The sequence below is a fragment of the Papilio xuthus genome, unplaced genomic scaffold (assembly GCF_000836235.2).
Source record: "Papilio xuthus unplaced genomic scaffold, Pxut_1.1 DF825946.1, whole genome shotgun sequence".
Lineage (NCBI taxonomy): Eukaryota > Metazoa > Arthropoda > Insecta > Lepidoptera > Papilionidae > Papilio > Papilio xuthus.
This window is the reverse complement of record NW_013532703.1, coordinates 12776860-12797538: the sequence shown is the minus strand read 5'-3', so window position 1 is coordinate 12797538 and position 20679 is coordinate 12776860. Positions and strand designations below refer to the sequence as shown.

The 20679-nt window shown below is 34.5% G+C and overlaps 1 protein-coding gene across 1 annotated transcript in view; it reads left to right on the top strand.

The window, feature by feature from the left end:
• The window catches only part of kl-3 (dynein heavy chain 8, axonemal kl-3), a 29058-nt gene that overhangs the window by 8064 nt on the left and 315 nt on the right, over positions 1-20679 (top strand). The window contains exons 21-88 of the mRNA XM_013320999.1: positions 68-132; positions 244-403; positions 729-861; positions 934-1051; positions 1323-1462; positions 1574-1754; positions 1968-2175; positions 2331-2460; positions 2579-2742; positions 2968-3111; positions 3291-3401; positions 3491-3645; positions 3764-3849; positions 4009-4208; positions 4377-4548; positions 4702-4950; positions 5120-5254; positions 5673-5801; positions 5881-6086; positions 6171-6309; positions 6452-6662; positions 6743-6899; positions 6986-7179; positions 7264-7429; positions 7614-7715; positions 7821-8173; positions 8254-8471; positions 8613-8749; positions 8829-8881; positions 9005-9212; positions 9576-9837; positions 9955-10077; positions 10190-10307; positions 10380-10475; positions 10559-10665; positions 10737-10900; positions 10979-11179; positions 11292-11432; positions 11545-11649; positions 11741-11925; positions 12154-12287; positions 12357-12488; positions 12622-12824; positions 12930-13221; positions 13296-13463; positions 13589-13689; positions 13817-14015; positions 14184-14395; positions 14526-14664; positions 14817-15001; positions 15242-15368; positions 15514-15649; positions 15812-16029; positions 16216-16458; positions 16593-16728; positions 17055-17208; positions 17448-17567; positions 17714-17774; positions 17880-18059; positions 18206-18318; positions 18406-18491; positions 18619-18880; positions 18963-19202; positions 19317-19484; positions 19596-19737; positions 19906-20095; positions 20223-20344; positions 20428-20589. Coding sequence (XP_013176453.1) covers positions 68-132; positions 244-403; positions 729-861; positions 934-1051; positions 1323-1462; positions 1574-1754; positions 1968-2175; positions 2331-2460; positions 2579-2742; positions 2968-3111; positions 3291-3401; positions 3491-3645; positions 3764-3849; positions 4009-4208; positions 4377-4548; positions 4702-4950; positions 5120-5254; positions 5673-5801; positions 5881-6086; positions 6171-6309; positions 6452-6662; positions 6743-6899; positions 6986-7179; positions 7264-7429; positions 7614-7715; positions 7821-8173; positions 8254-8471; positions 8613-8749; positions 8829-8881; positions 9005-9212; positions 9576-9837; positions 9955-10077; positions 10190-10307; positions 10380-10475; positions 10559-10665; positions 10737-10900; positions 10979-11179; positions 11292-11432; positions 11545-11649; positions 11741-11925; positions 12154-12287; positions 12357-12488; positions 12622-12824; positions 12930-13221; positions 13296-13463; positions 13589-13689; positions 13817-14015; positions 14184-14395; positions 14526-14664; positions 14817-15001; positions 15242-15368; positions 15514-15649; positions 15812-16029; positions 16216-16458; positions 16593-16728; positions 17055-17208; positions 17448-17567; positions 17714-17774; positions 17880-18059; positions 18206-18318; positions 18406-18491; positions 18619-18880; positions 18963-19202; positions 19317-19484; positions 19596-19737; positions 19906-20095; positions 20223-20344; positions 20428-20589 — 10951 coding nt within the window. The remainder of the gene's footprint in view (positions 1-67; positions 133-243; positions 404-728; positions 862-933; positions 1052-1322; positions 1463-1573; positions 1755-1967; positions 2176-2330; positions 2461-2578; positions 2743-2967; positions 3112-3290; positions 3402-3490; positions 3646-3763; positions 3850-4008; positions 4209-4376; positions 4549-4701; positions 4951-5119; positions 5255-5672; positions 5802-5880; positions 6087-6170; positions 6310-6451; positions 6663-6742; positions 6900-6985; positions 7180-7263; positions 7430-7613; positions 7716-7820; positions 8174-8253; positions 8472-8612; positions 8750-8828; positions 8882-9004; positions 9213-9575; positions 9838-9954; positions 10078-10189; positions 10308-10379; positions 10476-10558; positions 10666-10736; positions 10901-10978; positions 11180-11291; positions 11433-11544; positions 11650-11740; positions 11926-12153; positions 12288-12356; positions 12489-12621; positions 12825-12929; positions 13222-13295; positions 13464-13588; positions 13690-13816; positions 14016-14183; positions 14396-14525; positions 14665-14816; positions 15002-15241; positions 15369-15513; positions 15650-15811; positions 16030-16215; positions 16459-16592; positions 16729-17054; positions 17209-17447; positions 17568-17713; positions 17775-17879; positions 18060-18205; positions 18319-18405; positions 18492-18618; positions 18881-18962; positions 19203-19316; positions 19485-19595; positions 19738-19905; positions 20096-20222; positions 20345-20427; positions 20590-20679) is intronic.

The window sequence follows — 20679 nt, the reverse complement described above, 5'->3', positions numbered from 1 at the left end:
TTAATTGCAAATTGTCTATATTTATAATTTAGAAAGTAAATACGGCTACATAATACAAAATTTTCAGGTTAGATCCCGATAAAGCGTTGAAACCTGTTACATCGGCAACTAGAGTTTTTCCTGAAAATGCTGGTATGTTTTAAATACCTATACTTAAATTAAAATAAAAAAATCAATTGACAAGACTTACAATTTTAAATTTACTTTTTAAATGACATTCAATTTTTTATTGTTGTTTTATAGCTTTCCTGGAGATAGAAAATCCAGACCGCTTTGATGTGACTCCTACTCTTAATGAGTGCAATGAATTATTCGCATATTTTGCAACAAAATGTTTAGAATCGCTTATCAAATGTACAAGGCAAAGCCTTGATGTTTTGAGGAAACGTGCTTCTGTTTCTAGGTACTATTGTATTTTATATTATTCATATTGTAAGTAAGAGTGCAGAATATATCTACGGAAAAGAAGGAAAAGATTACCAGCGTGGTGTTGCTCTAAATAACTGATTTATGGTAGATCTTAAGCTATTAAATTATTCAAACTTTCGTGAGACATTATACTAAACTGATATATAAATAAATAAAACTGAATATACGTGAGTGTTTAGCCGTGTTTATATATCAGTTTAGATCTTAAGCTGTTTTACATCGGCGTTACATGTTATAGAAAGCGAAAAGATAGTACAGGGAGAACTTCGAAAGATCTCACGCATTTTCGATTATTTCAGTTTCTTGACGATGACCACAGATCCTGAGGAGCAGAAGAAATTAAAGCCGCTAATGTTAACGATGATGTATCTACAGATACCGCGAATTCTAATAAAACCAACTTTGGAAGAAATACAATCAGCCTTCTCACAAGTATCAAATATTTTAGTTCTGCTGTTAAATTCAAAGGTAACGTAAGGAATAATAATACTCGAATGGTTGTAGGTTGTTTTAAACTGTATTATGGATATACATCGTAATGTATACATGTGGGGACAACAAGATCAAATAAACAAGATGAAGTCAGCAGGCGCTTCGTTAACAATTACAAGAAGCATGAGTGGTAAATATAATAAGCTTATATACAACATACATAAAAAGTATTTCGTTCGTTTATGAAATAAAAGAAAGCTGATGCACCGACCTTACTTTTAGTAAACATTTTTTGTTTCACAACTTTTAATTGTGTCAATAAGTACCTGATTTATGGAAACTATAGTCTTCCCTCTCATTATCTTTCAAATAAACAAAGATAGCATTATGTTGTGCCTGTGTTAAGTATTGGTCAAGTTGTGTTTTAATTTTTTAATCTTATTTACACTTATGTACTATAGGGTCTAGATCAGCCTCAAATTTAGGTGGCATAAGAAGCTACTTCCGAATGGTTTCTGAGCACAAAGACATTGTGAGAGCGGTGATGGCGCTTCAAGGAATGATGTACATGTACAAGCCAGATATTGAAAAGTTGTTACAAGTAATTTTACTTTACATTTGGTTATATATAAGCTTTATTAAGCCAATGTTTCACTGAAGGTATTGAACCTACATTTTCCACCTCAAATTGACCTTCGTCTCATACTTTCAGGGCTATAATAGATTTGCTCATCTCTGGGCAGAGGATAGAGTGCAACAAGTGCAAAGCTTTGTTGATTCAAATCCACTTAACGTGATCATAAGAGATATGCTAAAGAAGTATGAATCACAAACAGAGGAAGTTGTTAATTTACCGCCGAGACATATAATTGGATCTATTCAAATAGACACGGGTATTTACTTTACTTAAAGACAATTTGATTAGAAAATACTCTACAAATATTTTGGACATATCAATATAATTTTAAGAGCGGCTCGATTATTGACTGGTTTTATAGTAAATTGTGATGGATGGATGTTTATGGTATTCTTAAATCCATGATGGTGTAAACGAAATATAATATTCTAGTAGTACTATTGTTCTAAAGTAAAAACTGTGATTTTAGATAATCTGAAATTGGCACTACACGTTGAGTCTGTAGAATGGAAGCGAATTTTGGGAAAGTTATTGAGTCATTCGTACAGAGAGCGCGTATTAAATTTGATGCAATTTATCAAAGACCGCATGAAGACGATGAGCAAGAAGATAAAGGATTTGGATGACGTCAGAGTTGCTATGATGTGTCTTGAATTAATACGAGATGAGTTTATTGGGTAAGGGTAGCAGGTGATCGTAGCAGTAAGCCTAAAAGATTTTTTGATTCTTGTACTAAATTACTGTTAATCAATTAGCAGCCTCTTTTCTGTATTTGCTATATTTTGTGTTAATGCCAGTTCCAATAATAAAATATACTTTATCCACATTTTAGGATGGATATGGAGTTAGATTTAATTGAAGAAAGTTATGCAACTTTTAGTCAATTCGATATTGACATTCCCAAGGACGATGCCGACATGGTTTACGGTTTACGTTACGCATTTCAAAACATGCTTGTTACTGTAAGTCGATGTTTTAGAGATGTAATAAAATTCTACTAAATTTAAGTTACTTAATAATTGTAATGTAGATTTTATTTATTAAATATCAGTGAGGCAATGAGTGTTTAAACTATTTCAGTCGCAGCAAGTTCAACAAAAGATAGTGGATATGCAAGGACCGCTGCAGATGGAACTGACAGATGGAGTGGATACATTCCTCACAGATGTGTTGAAATTCGATGCGGACTATGACTCCTTCGGACCTATGACTCCAGGCTTGTCTGCGAGAGAGGCTAGCGACAGGTTAATAAATATATGATTAGAAATATGGTTACTTGTAATCTAAGAAAATTTTTAATTCTGTCTACTAACTATTTTTTTTGTATCATAATTTATTAACGCCATTACATTATTACTAAGTATTGAATTTATAATTGTTAAATATTTTTTTGAATTCTTTGCCAGAAGTTTCTGAACAATAATTTCATGCAATTATTCTAACTTTTTGGTTTGAAATAAAACTTCTAGGGTCATACTGTTCCAATCACGATTTGACGAGCTTTGGCGGCGATTCGAAATGTATTCCAGTGGAGAAAAGTTATTTGGCATGGAAGTGAAGGATTATCCTATACTCCATCAAAAGAAGAAAGAATTCAATTTACTGAGCAAATTGTAAGATTCATTTTATTTTAAAAAAGGTTGGCTGATTGGGTGTAGCAACATTCAAAACTATAGGGGGAACGCTTTTGTATTTGGAGCCAAAATTTATTTTTACCATTAGACTTGTTTTTTTTTTGAACAAAGTATGACACTTTAAACTACTTAAACAATTCTTTTATTCCTTATTTCAGGTACAGTCTATACCTTGCTGTGATGAATTCTATCGATGGTTATTTAGAAACGCCATGGGTCGAAATTGAGATTGAACAAATTGTTGCACAATTGACTGAGTTTGATTTAAGGTTACCATTATCATTTAAATGGAAAAGTAAATTGATTTACTTTTTTACAGGTCTAATGCATTTTGTATTACTAACGTTTTTATTTTCAGATGTCGCAAGTTGCCAAGAGGCATGAAAGACTGGCCAGCGTTTATTGATTTAAAAAATAAAATCGACGACTTTAATCAGACATGCCCGTTATTGGAGCTGATGGCTGATAAATCTATGAAAGAAAGACATTGGAAGCGACTGGAAGATCTAATGCGTTAGTAGTCTACTTATTTAGTATATTTCTTTCGTTACTAGTATTGTACTATTACACGTGTAAATTTCGAACATATGAAATAGATCTGAACTGGTTTCTGAACAATTCAATATTTTAGATTGCGTTTTGGATGTGGAGTCACCAACATTTACGTTAGCAAATGTGATGGAAGCACCATTGTTGAAGTATAAAGAAGATGTTGAGGTATAATAAAACACATAAGTTTTCTATGTCAAGAATTAAATTTATTTTAATTTTTTTATTTAATTTATTAAAAAAATTATTCAATTAAAGTTGTACGTGACAATGGTCGATAAACCAAAATACTTTAAAATAAATAACAATAATTTTACTGTTTCTTAGGATATTTGCATCGGTGCAGTGAAGGAAAAAGATATTGAAGCTAAACTGAAGCAAGTAGTTTCGGATTGGGCTGTTGTCGACTTAACATTTGCTAATTTCAAGAACAGAGGCGAACTTCTAATCAAACCGCAAGAAACTCTTGATATTATAACTATGCTGGAAGATACCATGATGGTACTCAACTCTTTAGCGTCAAATAGGTGATTTAATTATTTTTATCTGTGTCTTTAAATCTTTTCAGTTACAATCTACGTCAAGACTATGTAAAATACATGTCACATAAATATAGAAAAGGATATAATATATGTTATTGGTAAAAACAATTAATAGGTATCAGGAATAGCTTACATACTTTTCTTAAATTTTAGGTACAATGCACCGTTCAAGAAAGACATTATGCTGTGGATCAACAAGTTGATTAGTACATCAGATATTTTAGAGAAATGGTTGCAAGTGCAGAATTTATGGATGTACTTGGAAGCTGTGTTTGTAGGCGGTGACATCGCCAAGCAGTTGCCCGCTGAAGCGAAGAGATTTGCTGTAAGATATAACAAAATGTCCTATTTGATCCTTTACAGTTCGTTAATACTAATAAGCCTATTGTCCTTACCTGTTTTCATAATTTCCCAACGTCCAAAAAATTTGCTTTTACCCTATCGTTCATCAATGTGTTTTATCTGTTTTCCTTTTTAGACAATCGATAAAACATACGTAAAGATTATGTATCGGGCACGTGATATTGTTAATTGTGTGGAGACGTGCACCTCAGACGACTCTCTAAAGCAACTGCTGCCGCATCTATATGATCAATTGGAGGCCTGTCAGAAGTCGCTCACTGGTTACTTGGAGACCAAACGCCTTATTTTCCCAAGATTCTTCTTTGTATCCGATCCTGTACTTTTGGAAATTCTTGGTCAAGCTTCAGATCCTCACTCTATTCAGGTACTAATAAAATTGAATACCACTGACACATACCAATTATTCAATACATAGTATTAACTGTAGATTTTAAATCTGTAATTTTTAACTATAGGCGTAACTTTTTCATAATTATCTTCTACTTAAAGTTCTTTGACTATAGTTAATTTCGAGGATCTCTATATTATTTCAGGTGCATCTTCCAAGCATATTTGATGCAATTTACACAGTTGATTTTGATGACAAGGAGAGAATTGTTGCTATGAACTCCTCAAACGGAGAGAAGATAAAGTTGGAACGAGCTGTTGTATGCGTGGGTGGCGTCGAGGTAATTAATATGCTGCAAGAATAATACATTTTTCTAGGCTTAGATGTTGTGTTTATACTAAAATAGTGTCATAACAGTGCTTAAGTAATATCTTCTCTCTTATAAATAACTGAATACAGTTATTATATTACAATTTTATTATATCTGGACAAATGAAAGACATAAAATATAAACATATATAGGTCAGGCCATATGGCGCGCCTCTTTTTGCTAGAAATGTTTCCACTTCGTGCCACGCGTAATGAATGGTTGACAACGAGTGTACTCTTTGCCTTTTAAAACAAAACCCTATTGAGAACGTTTCGCGTTTCACATTTTAGAGGGGCCATTGTACAGCATAACAATATTGTACTTAATTAAAAATAAGATATAAAGTTTTATAAAATTGAAGTTTTAACGTTGTAAATATTGATTTCAGATCTGGCTTAACACCTTGCTAGATACAATGAAAGATACAGTGAGAAATATTATTGCTAACATTTCGCAAACAATGTCGGGTGATCCTGAATTTGAATTTTTGGTTGGATTTTGGAATTTCCCTGGACAGGTAAACCCTCAAACTTTTTTAAACGAGATTGCTGTCGCTTTAAGATTTAATTAAGGTTAACATCGTCTCTTTATTTTAGGCTAGTCTTTTGGGTATGCAAATTTTGTGGACAAGTGACGCTGAATATGCTCTAAAGAAAGCTAGAGCGGATCGCTTCATCATGCGATTGACAAATCAAAAGTTCCTTGATCTGCTGAACGGGCTTATTGATCAGACCGTTAAAGATTTGATTCCACTTGATAGAACAATGATTGAAACTATGATCACAATTCACGTACATCAAAGGTACAGTACAGTACAGTACAGTTTTATTTTATGTTTTAAAATAATAATATCACGAATAATAGCAAAAATGTTGAATTTTGTTAGGGATATTTTCGATGACCTTGTAAAAATGAGGATTAAGAATGTTGGGGACTTTGAGTGGCAGAAACAAGCCCGATTCTACTATATTGAAGACACAGATGATTGCATCGTTGGTATAACCGATGTTGACTTCTTGTATCAGGTAATAATTAGGTTTTCGAAACACTTTTTACACTAAAATCTTCTCTTTTTTTCAACAAAATAAATGGTTTATTATACAGGTGTTTAAGTAATCTCTTAAATAGTTAGTCTTATAAGTAATTTGTTTTTAAATGTATTTTTAGAATGAGTACCTGGGTATAACGGAACGATTGGTAATTACGCCGTTAACGGATCGTTGTTACATCACGCTGTCTCAAGCTATCGGCATGAGCATGGGCGGCGCGCCCGCTGGCCCCGCGGGTACTGGCAAGACGGAGACCACTAAGGATATGGGCCGCGCGCTTGGCAAGCTTGTCATTGTCTTCAACTGCTCTGATCAGATGGACTTCAGAGGTGTGCAGGCTATTTCTGCTAACTGTATTTTTGGTACTAACAAAGTTTTGTGTATTATCTAATTAATTATTTGTCGATAGGGTTGGGTCGTATTTACAAGGGCCTTGCACAGTCTGGCACATGGGGCTGCTTCGATGAATTCAATCGTATTGAGTTGCCCGTGCTTTCCGTGGCCGCTCAACAAATTTACATCTGTCTCACTGCTAGGAGAGAAAAGAAAGACTTCTTCATATTTAGGTATGAACTATAATTATTAACTTACACCAAAATCATACTTCTAAATCTCATTATACCTATTATGTTTTTTTTTAAATATTATTTAGTGATGGCGACGTCGTAAGCTTGAATCCAGAATTTGCATTCATCATCACAATGAATCCTGGCTACGCAGGCCGGCAAGAGTTACCTGAGAATTTGAAGATTCAGTTCCGTTCAGTCGCTATGATGGTACCAGACAGACAGATTATTATCCGAGTGAAGTTGGCCAGCTGTGGCTTTAAAGAAAATATCTTGTTGGGTAATTTATCTCTTCTTTTTTATATTAAATTGTATTTTCATATCTATAATTCAAAATCCATTTACATAATACGTTACGTTTTAGCTCGCAAATTCTTTACTTTGTACAAACTTTGCGAGGAACAACTGTCAAAGCAAGTGCACTATGATTTTGGTCTTCGCAACATATTGTCTGTGCTAAGAACTATGGGTGCGCAAAAGCGAGCTAATCCTGACAGCACTGAGGAGAATATTATGATGAGAGTATTGAAGTAAGTATTAATACCAAAAAGTAATAGATTTTTTTCATGCTAGTGATACGTTATCGTATTTAAATAGCTTTACATACGAAATCCAATTTTGTATAATGAATCATCAACTACGTTTTTTGTAATTAAACTCTTTATATAATTACAAGTAAATTTTGTTATGCAATTAACATATTTTATTTTATAGAGAAATGAACGTATCAAAGTTAGTGGATGAAGACGAGCCGTTGTTCATTTCCCTCATTGAGGATTTGTTCCCTGGAATGAAACTAACGCAAACTGTACAGAGGTATACATATAAGTCTAGAATTATTTATTTCTTTACCGATCTGAGAATTTTCAAGAAACTTCAATTATCACAAGATTGTAAAACATTTAAATAATTATTTTTAAGGGAAATGCAACGTGGAATCACTATAGTGACGGAAAGATCTGGCCTTGTTAACCATCCGGAGTGGAATCTAAAGGTTATTCAGTTGTACGAAACATCTCTAGTACGTCACGGATTGATGACAATGGGGCCAACGGGATCTGGCAAGACTACGTGCATCCATACGTTGATGGACGCCTTGACTGAACTGGGTAAACCACACAGAGAAATGCGTATGAATCCCAAAGCGATAACAGCACCGCAAATGTTTGGAAGGCTGGATGTCGCTACCAATGATTGGACGGATGGCATCTTTTCAACGCTTTGGCGCAGAGCTTTAAAAGTGAAAAAGTCTGATACCACATGGATTGTATTAGGTATTTTTGTGATACTTTGTCTTCTTAACATTCTCATGCTTAACAAGGAGTTAAATATACTTAGTACGCGATTCTTTTAGATGGTCCTGTTGACGCTGTATGGATTGAAAATCTCAATTCAGTGTTAGACGACAACAAGACGTTGACTCTAGCTAACGGAGACCGGATCACAATGGCTCAGAACAGCAAGTTGGTATTTGAGCCTGACAACGTGGACAATGCATCGCCGGCTACCGTCAGCCGAATGGGCATGGTGTTCTTGTCCTCTTCAGTGTTGAAATGGCAACCGATATTGGAGGCGAGTTATAAATACGTTGTTTTTATATAGTTAGCTCAGTTTATCTGTTCGAGATAGTAATAAATGTCTTCTTTAATACTTTTGTAAGAAGATGTGATTGTATCTAAGTCTATATAGAGATAAAAACATATAAATCCACAGGGATGGTTAAGAAAAAGACCTCCCAGAGAAGCTGATGTATTGCGAATTGCTTTCAACAAAGTATACGATGAAGTCCATACCTACGTTCAACAAAAGTTACCGGCTAAAATGGCGCTATTAGAAGCTATTTATATTCGGTAAAACATTTTTTGTTAAGCAATAGTTACTTGTATTGATTAAATTTACACTGTTTACGATTTTCGGTATTTTTTGTAGACAGTGCATCGACGTTCTCGTTGGTCTCTTAGAAATAGAAGTTCCTGGCGGCAGTAAGTTTTAAAATACACTAATATCACACAATTGCTCAAATATTTTGATCAAAACTATAGTGGAGTAAAGTAGATTTAAGATTATAAAGCCTCCGGATCATAATTTCCACTGTGTAATTTTAGAAACCCACACGGATCGTCATTTGGAGCGTTTGTTTGTATTTTCTCTTATGTGGTCTCTGGGAGCTGTGCTAGAGTTGGATGCGCGTACGCGTATGGCCGAGTTTATGACTAAGTTACCAGTAAGGATGGATTGGCCAGGTTCAAAGTCAAAGGAATGGGTCATGCCTTTTGAATATATGGTAACCGAGGCTGGTGTTTGGCAGCACTGGTAAGTAATTAAACGTTGCGTGTTTAGTTTTCTTCAAATGATCAAGTAGCTTACAAAGTTTGTTACCACCGTCATTCATTGCATTTCTTACAGTTAAGGAAAATGTATCTTCTTTGAGTACATCAATATAGAAACTCTACGGGGTTAGACAAAGTGTATTCGCTTCAAGACGATTGCATAGCGAACTCCAAAAATGTATAAAACTGACAATAACTTTCAATGTGTCATGTGATTGTCGTGCATCAATTTCTTACATTTTTAATTCGTTATGGAATCGCTTTGAAGCGAATGCAATTTGTCTAACCCTCCTGTGCTTCCAGAACTATTGTTCGTTGTTATTGATTTTCTTATATATGGTTCTAGGTCTGAAAGCGTTGAGGATTACATTTATCCATCTGACAGCATACCAGAATACGCTTCTATTTTAGTACCCAACATTGACAACGTGTGTATCTCGTTCCTGATAGACACAATCGCTAAACAGAATAAAGCCGTACTACTGATTGGAGAACAAGGCACGGCTAAGACAGTCATGTTGAAGAGTTATATGCAGAAATACGATAATGAAGTTAAATTGTTCAAAATGATCAATTTCTCGTCTGCTACTACACCTAATATGTTCCAGGTGAGTAAAGTGAAAATTGATGAAAAAAATATATCCATTCTGATAACAATCCATTAAAAAATCATTAAAAATCAAAAATAATAGTTATTTGTGTGTTATCAATTTTCTTTAAAATAGAGAATCATCGAATCATACGTGGAGAAGCGTGTGGGTATGACTTTCGGCCCGCCCGGCGGCCGACGCATGACGGTCTTCGTCGACGATATCAATATGCCGGTAGTTAACGAGTGGGGTGATCAGGTAAGATTTTGAATTTGTTCTAAATACCTGAATTTTACTTGATTTTATATGATAACATACTTTTATTTTATAACTTTACTAGTCTTAAATTTTGTCTTAATCACTTCAATAGGTAACTAACGAGATTGTACGGCAAATGATGGAATGTGGAGGATTTTATTCTCTAGAAAAACCAGGAGAATTTATTGTAATTGCTGATATTCAAATGTTCGGCGCTATGATACATCCAGGCAAGAATAAGCAGCACTTAATTTTGTAAAATATACGTTTATAATATTTATTTAATATGTTCTTTTTATCAGGGGGCGGTCGTAACGACATTCCTCCTCGTTTGAAGAGACAATTCAACATTTTTAATTGTACTCTTCCAAGCGTTGTTTCAATGGACAAGATTTTCAGTACGTATTTCTCCTTTTAATTGATTTTAAATTATTTTGAATGAATTTTTCCAATACAATATGTTTTCTTCTTTTACTTTCAGCAACAATAAGTGCGGGCTATTTTTGTAAGACGCGATTTGATAAAAAAATTATAGACTTTATGCCGAGACTTGTACCCGTCACACGATTAATTTGGCAACAAACTAAGGTAATAATTTAAAGGTTGTAATAAAAAATCGCTGACAATTAACTATTTAATAAAAAATAAAATAACTCCAGATAAAAATGTTGCCGACCCCAGCGAAATTTCATTACGTATTCAATTTGCGTGATCTATCGAGGATATGGGAAGGAATATTATATATCAAGAAAGAAGAATTACCAAGTATAACAACTGCTCTGAAGCTATGGTTCCACGAATGTTTGAGAGTAATTTCAGATAGGTAATAAAGATTCCCATTTTTAAATTACCTTTGTTTAGCCCGTTTTTTTTGACAAGAAATGCATCTAATGTTTCTCAGATTTACAACATTTGATGACAAAGATTGGTTTGTGGAGAACTTCTGGAAGATTGCAGCTCATGAGCTACCCGACGTAATTAATGACTTCCCGACTGAAGAGACCTATTTTGTTAACTTTTTGAGGGAGCCCGTTGACCCCACGGGCGATGAGGACGAAGACTTTAGTACTGAAGCTCCCAAAATATATGAAGAGCTACCATCGTTAGTATTAAACTATATTTTATTACAGTATATTATAAATCATTATTAATATATATTATAAAATAGCTGTTCTTACGCGTGTTTTTTTTTTCTTAACCCTTTTACCTTGCAGATGGGAATTTGTATTGAAAAAATTGGGACAGTTCCAAGATCAATTTAATGAGCAAATCAGAGGGGCTCACTTGGATTTGGTATTTTTCCACGATTGCATGGTGCATTTGTTTATTATATCGCGAATTATAAACACGCCAAGGTAACCTTATATTTGTGTCTGTAGTAAATCAAATTGAAGCATTCTTCTTGCCACGTATTGTTGCTTATTCTCTATAAAATAACGTAGATAGCAAATTTGTGTTTTTTTTCAGAGGGAATGCTTTACTGGTGGGTGTCGGTGGGTCTGGTAAACAAAGTTTGACCAAATTAGCTTCGTTCATAGCTAATTTTAAATTTTATCAAATTACTTTGACAAGGTTTTTAATTCTATTTTATTGCATTTTGTCTCTATCACTTTGTTTGTTTTTAAGTTAATTAATAAGTTACTGATTATGAATACTTCTTTAGGTCTTATAACGTTAACAACTTTATGGACGATATCAAGATTTTGTATCGAATAGCAGGACTGCAAGGTCTAGGCATTTCTTTCATATTTACTGATAACGATATTAAAGAGGAGCAATTCCTTGAATTTTTGAATAATATACTCAGTTCGGGAGAAATCGCTAACCTCTTCCCTAAAGAAGAAATGGGTAAAGATATAATTTTCTTCTTTAAATTTATCTTATTTCTAGGTAGTGAGATAAAACTCGAATCTTAGCTTACATCAGTTCTAAAATAATTTTGTATTGTTGTGATGTAAGATTACTTGTTAATTTTAACCATGTAACGATTAAAATTTGAACTACTTTTGGTGTTAACCATATTTATGTTATCTAAGTAGACTATCGTTTTGTTACTTAATTGCTATTGTTTTTTAGATGAAATTCTCAACGAATTAACTCCTATTATGAAGAAATATGCACCGAAAAGAATTCCGGTTCCCGATGTATTGTACGAATACTTTATTATGAGATCTAGAGCTAACCTACATGTTGTTTTATGTTTCTCACCGGTAATACTCTTGATTTTTACTACATTATTATTTTTATAATTTGATTTTAACATTTAATATTGTTGCTAGGTTGGTGAAAAATTCCGAAGCAGAGCTCTGAAGTTTCCCGGTCTTATTTCTGGATCAACAATGGATTGGTTCCAAAAATGGCCTAAAGAGGCGTTGATAGAAGTCGCTCAGCATTTCCTTTCTGGTTTTAAGGCACGTATCAAACAACATAAGTTAAAAATATGTAATATTAAACATGCCCTCACATTTTTTTAGGCGGATGTTACTTTTTAGTTTTTATTTGGAAAATTATAGATGTCACAGTTTTAACTTTTGTATTTATTAGATTGTGTGTTCAGAAGAAACAAAAACACAGTTAATTGAAGTGATGGGCATGGTCCAAGATGACGTCGCCAGCGCCTGTGTATCTTACTACGATAGATTTAGGAGACAGACTCACGTCACTCCGAAATCTTATCTGTCTTTCTTAGAAGGCTACAAAGTTTTGTACAAGGATAAACATAATAACATAGCAGAAATGGCCAAGAGGTGATTGTATTAATTCTTAAATTATTTGAAAATTTTAACACAACTGATCAAGAGAATCGAGTTTTTTTTTTATTTTACCGCATTAACTGAAATAAAAAATTTCAGAATGACTACTGGTTTGGATAAGTTAGTTGAAGCTGCTGCAAGCGTAGATATACTGAAAAAGGAATTGGAGCTTAAAGAATTGGAAATAAAGGAAGCGACAGCAAAAGCGGAAGAAGTTTTAGCAGCTGTAGCAGAATCTGCGGCGGCTGCAGAGGTCGTGAAAGCTGAAGTGTTGGAGGTGAAGGACCGAGCTGTTAAACTCGTTAGCGTAATTGCAGCGGAAACAGCTGTGGCTGAAGATAAGTTGGCAGCGGCGAAGCCAGCGCTCGATGCCGCTGAAGCTGCTTTACAGGTATGAGACGTGGATATATAATAATTCATTTAAATCTGTTTTTTGATATTTAATACCGTCCTTTAATTTTGTAGACTATTAATGCTGCTGATATAGCCACTGTACGAAAGTTGGGAAAACCACCATTCCTAATTACTTTGATTATGGACGCTGTAATAATTCTCTTTAGAAAACGCATTGACCCAATAAAACCTGATCCGGATAAACAATTTTTGGTGGCTTCTTGGGCAGAATCTCTCAAGGTAAGATACCGATTTTACCTATTTTACCTTTATATATATATATATATATTTCATCTTTTATGTAAAGTTACGGTTCCTTTTGTCTGCATTTTTTTACTTCTTTAACTTTTCTTTTTTAAACACAGGTTATGGCCGATGCTAGATTCTTAAATAATCTGAAAAATTATCCAAAGGATGAAATTAATGCAGAAATGGTTGACTTGTTACAACCGTACTTCAACTTCAGGTGAAAAATATTTTGCTTTATAATTTAAGTATTTGTAATTAAACAATAGATATCCTTTTTTATTATTGAAATGAATATTATTTTAATAATTTTTATTAAGTAACATATGTCTTATATTTATTTTCAGTCAATATACCTTTGAAGCTGCAAAGATTGCTTGCGGCAACGTTGCAGGTTTAATTTCTTGGACTATCGCAATGGCACAATTCTATGGTGTCAATAAAGATGTGCTACCTTTAAAGGCAAATTTGGCAGTAATGCAGGGCAAGTATCAAGCTGCCAAAAAAGAATTAGAAGCAGCGGAAGCATTATTACAAGCTAAGGAGGTATACCAATATTTTTTGAACAGCTACTTATGAATTACGATATTTTATAGCCAAGAAGTTGGTGGCTTTTGACATATGACTGCGAACTTCGACTTTGATAATCTACTCTAGTACTCTACTTGATTCGTAGTTGCATTACTAGCCTGATTATATTGTAAATAATTTTAGCGAGAATTAGCGGGAGTGCAAAGAGAATTCGATCAGGCGATGGCATTGAAGCAAGCGGTATTGGATGACGCCGCTAAATGCCAGCAAAAGATGGACGCAGCTACAGCACTGATCAATGGCCTTAGTGGAGAACGAGTCCGATGGACTGAACAATCGACTCTGTTTAAAGCTCAGATAGAGCGCCTCGTTGGAGACATTCTGTTCCTCACTGGGTAATGAACCAGAATAGACTTGTGTGTTTTAAACGATAATCAGCTTTAGTAATATGTATTTAAATAATAAGTATGAATTTTGAGGACGATTTTAGGTTAATTCTAATTTTAGATGTTTTGTTTTTAATAGATTTTTGTCGTACTCTGGACCGTTCAACCAGGAGTATCGCAACTTGTTGGTCAGTAATTGGCTGAGCGAGTTGCTGCGACGTAAAGTACCAGTCTCTATGAGTTTAAGTATCACTGAGGAATTAACCGACACGGCTACGGTATCTAAAATATATTTTGAAATTTTAATATATACATTAATTGAATCATCCTTTTTAAATCAATTCGAACGTTCACCCATCGAATAAATACTAGTAACGTTCAAATTGATGATTGAACTGCCCGTTCAAAGTTATGTTGAATTTACTTACAGATTGGAGAGTGGAATTTGTACGGTTTACCGACAGACGAATTGTCTATACAAAACGGTATAATTGTGACAAAAGCTTCTCGGTTCCCATTACTTATAGATCCGCAAACACAAGGAAAGATCTGGATCAAGAACATGGAGAGACTAAACGATCTCATTGTTACTACGTTGAATCACAAATATTTTAGGTAGTGGCTATAAATTTTATTACAGTTACACTACAGTACTTACAGACGGGCTAGTTTTATACCATAAATACGAAATCTAAGCCTTTCCCTTTGTCGAATTTCTGACCTTTTTGTATAGCGACTGAAACATATTGCAATAAGATTACCTTTACGGTTTTTACCTATAAAATTTACATATATAATCAAAGATTTTGAAGTATTTGAATATTTCAAAGAAATGTAACAAAATATTTATTGCAGGAATCATATTGAGGATTGTGTATCACTGGGGAGACCTTTATTAATTGAAGATGTTGGCGAGGAGTTGGATCCAGCGCTGGATAATATTTTGGAGAAAAATTACATTAAAATCGGTTCAACGTTTAAAGTACATAAGAAATTTTGAATTGTTACGAAATTAAATAACTTGTTAATTTTCATAAATATAAGTCTTCTGTGCCAACATAAATTTTATGTTGGAAATAAAAAAAAATCCTCACAAAAAACATCTCATTTTTAATTACTGGTTTTAGGTAAGATTGGGAGATAAAGAAATTGATGTGACGGAAGGTCACAAGATCTATATTACCACGAAGCTACCGAATCCCGCATACACTCCGGAAGTTTCCGCACGAACCTCAATAATTGACTTTACTGTTACCATGCAAGGTATTACGTTGACAAATTATTTATGCCTGTCTTTCTATTCTTTTATGAATATTTAATCTTTAACAAAATCGTATCGTATCGTATATCGTAAACATAAGAACGCCTTTGTAACGCCGTTCATATTCGTTTCCAAGTTTCACTTCTCAATGATTAATTCCTTAGGGTTGGAGGACCAGCTGTTAGGTCGTGTGATATTAACGGAGAAGGCTGAATTGGAATCGGAACGAACGCATTTGATTATGGACGTAACTTCGAATAGGCGCAAGATGCAGGAGTTGGAGGCGAATTTGTTACATAAATTGACCACTATACAAGGTTCGCTCGTTGAAGATGTGACCTTGATTCAAGTGCTCAATGTCACCAAAGCTACTGCCACCGAAGTAAATAAATAAAATTATATTAAAAATTAACAGTTAATAACAGTTTCGTAAAAAAGTTAGATTGACGTAGCAATAAGACATGTTTCCAATATAGATCGAAAAAGGTTGGATCCTAGTTTATATTTCACTATGCTGATTTATCTTAATGTTAATTTGAGTTTATTAATACATTTTATTCCTTTCAAGGTAAGAGAAAAGTTAGATGTGGCGAAAGAAACTGAAATAAAAATTAACACGGCGAGAGAGGAATTCCGTCCCGTGGCGACTCGCGGATCCGTGTTGTACTTCTTGATTTGCAACATGTCTCTCGTGTGCAACATGTACCAGACCTCGTTGGCGCAGTTCCTGGAACGATTCGATATATCTATGGAGAGGTCGCCGCCCAGCCCTATAACTATAAAGAGGATTTGGTTCATCATTGATTATTTGGTATGCTGACACGGAATTTTTTTTGATACGATTTCAGGTTTAAATGATATAAGTAGAATAAACTATATTATTAGTTTTACCTTTAAGTTTTTGCAATATTGTTTTTGTTGGTTAAATTCATTCCATTGTTCCAGACATTTGACGTCTTTAAATATATCTGCCGAGGTTTTTACGAGAAACATAAATATCTCTTCACCTTACTATTGACGCTTAAAATTGACTTACAAAGAGAGTATATTACGTTTGATGAGTTTCAAACTTTTATTAAAGGTATGTTCTTTGTTTCGGTATTTAGATGTACTCATTTCTCGTTGATTGACGGAATGTAAATAATGTTTGGTTTACATTATGCCAATAGTAGGACAGTAGCGCTCAAAGTTAAGGCTAGTTTACAGCTGGTACAGTGCAAACACTGACCTGTGAGCCAAAACAGTCCATACCAGTCCGGCGCTAGTGGAAATACAGTACTGTCAGTACAGTGGTACTGGCATAATGTAAACGATACATAAAACTGCTGGTTTTAATTGTTTTTATAACTATAAATAAAAAGTCACAATTTATAATGCATTTAAACATGGTTTGTGTTATTTTTGTAGGTGGTGCAGCTTTGGATCTAAACGCATGTCCACCTAAACCATTTAAATGGTTAACTGACATGTCGTGGTTGAATCTTGTTCAACTTTCCAATTTACGACAGTTCACAAATATATTGAACCAAGTGAATAATAACGAAAAGGGATGGAAAACTTGGTAAAGCGACTTTGTTTGCTAATACTTAGCATTGTTTTTTAACGTTACTTGCACAGTAAATCACAAAATATTTTAATTTAGTTACACATAATTACAAATATTCATTATTATCCATAAGCAAAATTAACAATATTAGTACTGTGGGATGGATCATCTTCTAAGTTCATAAGTAGATCTTTTTGAGGAAATTCTTTTTTACGGGAACAGGGCAGGGAGTGTCATGATTATAATTTACACAGGTTTGAAAAGGAAGCACCAGAGGACGAGCCGCTGCCGGACGGTTATCACACCCTAGACGTGTTTAGGAAGTTGCTAGTGGTTAGGGCTTGGTGTCCAGATAGAACATTGGCTCAGAGTTTGTAAGTTATTCTGTTAAAACATGGTTCTCAATCGATCTATGCATCTTTTTAGTCTTTTATTCTTAATAAAACTATTTAAAAAAGCTGACATTTGGTTTTGTACTATGTTATAACGAAACAGCTGCTTACTGAAGTTAATTTTTCAGAAAATATGTCATCAGTTCAATGGGTGCCAGATTCTCCGAAGCTGTTATAGTCAACTATGAAGTACGCTAATTTTCTTTTAAATATTCGTTTGATTTTTATAAGAAAATTGAAGTAATCAAATAAATTGTGTTGACTGTCTTATGGTGTTAATCTCTTGTGTTATAGCATATGGTTCTAGAATCACGTCCGCTGGTTCCCTTGATCGGATTTCTGGCGATGGGGTCTGATCCGACGCCTTCCATTGAAATGACGGCAAAGCGTTTGGAGTGTATTTGCCAGAGTGTCTCCATGGGACAGGGACAGGAGGTGCACGCCAGAAAATTAATAGACAGGGGCCTTAAAGAGGTGAATGTTATTAGTTTACTTTCGTTTTAATATATTAGTACATTTTTGATTTTAATAGTTATAGTAGTTATAATCTTATCGAAAGCATCTTAATAGTAGACGGTTTCATACATAAGGAAACGTTCTCAGCTTCTTTTATTTTTCAGGGTATTTGGGTACTGCTACAAAACTGTCATTTAGGTCTAGAATATATGGTTGAAATTATGGAACAGTTTTCGGAACTGGAAAAGGAACCGGAAAAAATACACGAAACTTTCAGGTAGTACCAGAAGAATTATTAAACATTGGGCAAAAAAAAATAATCATCAGAGTGATTTAACAGTTAACTAATCATTTTTAATTATAGGCTATGGATTACGACGGAAGTTCATCCTAAGTTCCCTATAACTTTGTTACAAATGTCTATTAAATACACTTGCGAACCTCCATCAGGTAAGATCATTTTAATATTCAACCTTTTTAGTGCCCAAACTTTCTCTGGAATCTTAGGGGTCTTCACATGGGGACCAAACATTGAGTTTTGTTTAAATAAATATATTTTTCTTGTTAATGTTTACAGGAGTTAAAGCTGGTCTTATGAGGACTTACGATTCTATGAGTCAAGATTTCCTAGACTATAGCGACAGTCCTTTCTACTTACCTTTAATTTACACGATTTCGTTCCTTCACACCGTGGTGCAAGAGAGACGCAAGTTTGGTCCGCTAGGTTGGAACATTCCCTATGAGTTCAACTCGGCGGATTGGCTCGCCTCTTGCATGTTTGTGCAGAACCATCTCGATGCTTTGGAGGTCGGACAGAATATTAGCTGGACAACTGTACGGTAAGATATAATTTCATAGTTTCTTAAATGAAAACAGGTTAAAACATAAAATTTCTTAATTATTCACGTTTTACTGTTGCAGATACATGGTATCAGCCGTGCAGTATGGTGGTCGAGTCACCGATGACTACGACAACCGTCTCCTCGGCACTTTCTGTAGAGTGTGGCTCACCGACCAGTTGTTCACTGAGAGCTTCCAGTTTTATAAGGGTTACGGTATCATGACCTTCAAAAATATACCCGAGTATCTTGAGGAAATTGAAAAGATGAAGACTGTCGATCCACCTCAAACTTACGGCTTGCATACAAATGCTGATATCACGTAAGATAATCTTTCTATTTCAAAGAAGAGTAAAATGAGTGCTAATATTTTCACGTGTAAATTTTATCGCATTGAAATAGGAAAGAGTACATTTTATTCATGTTTATTTACCAGATATCAACGCAATGTCACTCAAGAACTTTTGGATACGATACTATCTATTCAACCTAAAGAGTCCAGCTCAGGCGGAGGCGAGACCCGTGAGGCATCGGTCTACCGTCAAGCTAAAGAAATGCTCGAGAAAGTTCCGCCTAACTTTGATCCTAATGAAGTAAAAGAGAGGTAAAGCTATACTTTTATTTAGTAAGTTATGATATACGATGTGTACAGGTTAATTTAAAAGCTGCGGAATATTTTCCATGAACTAGTGACTTTATTAACATATTTTTTCAGGCTAAGGTTTTATGGAATGTTGAATTCAATGGTGATTTTCCTTCGACAAGAGATTGATCGAATGCAGAAGGTTATCACGTTGGTAAGAAGTACATTGAAAGATCTGTTGCTAGCGATTGATGGAACTATTATAATGAATGAGGTATGTATTATACATGAAAATTACTCTTAACCTCCTATCATCTCCTAATCTAAACAAAAATAAAAAATGCAGTATGCCTATTATTTTTATTTACCTATATTCTTTCATGGTTAGATTATTATTACGGTTTACATAGATATAGTAAAATATAAATTTTAATGTTTTAAGGCATTGCGAGATTCACTGGACAACATTTATGACGCAAAAGTACCTAATATTTGGCTGAGGAGATCTTGGTCATCCTCTACGCTTGGTTTCTGGTTTACCGAGTTCTTAGAGAGGAACACGCAGTTTTCGACGTGGTGTTTCCAAGCAAGACCTTTCTCATTTTGGATGACTGGGTTTTTCAATCCACAAGGTATATTACTGTTACATTTTTTGTTCCATGTTAAGAAAATAGCAATGTAATGCTTGACTTATTTGGGATGTAAATCCTCTTACGATTCTTTTGTTCGATAAATATTATTTTGACATGTTCTTTACAGGTTTTCTGACAGCCATGAGACAAGAAGTAACCCGAGCACACAAGGGCTGGGCACTGGATATGGTTGCGTTGCACAATGACGTCACCAAATATATTTACGAGGAGATAAAGGCGCCCCCGCCGGTAAGATCCATAGCTTAGTTTTACAATGTGAGCCTATAATGGAGTGGAAATGAGAATTAAAATGTGCGATTTGGTGTTATCAGGAGGGTGTATATGTTCACGGGGTGTTCTTGGACGGCGCGGGCTGGGACCGACGCAACAGCCGTCTCTGCGAGTCCACGCTTAAAGTCCTGTACGCCGCTCTGCCGGTGATTCACGTCTACGCCATAAATTCTACAGCACCGAAGGATCCAAAATTGTACCAGGTAAGTTTTTTTTTTAATTTGAGTGTTAAAGAATTAATAAGTAATCACTTTGAGTCATTACAAGATTACATTTTGCTTTTTAAATGTTTA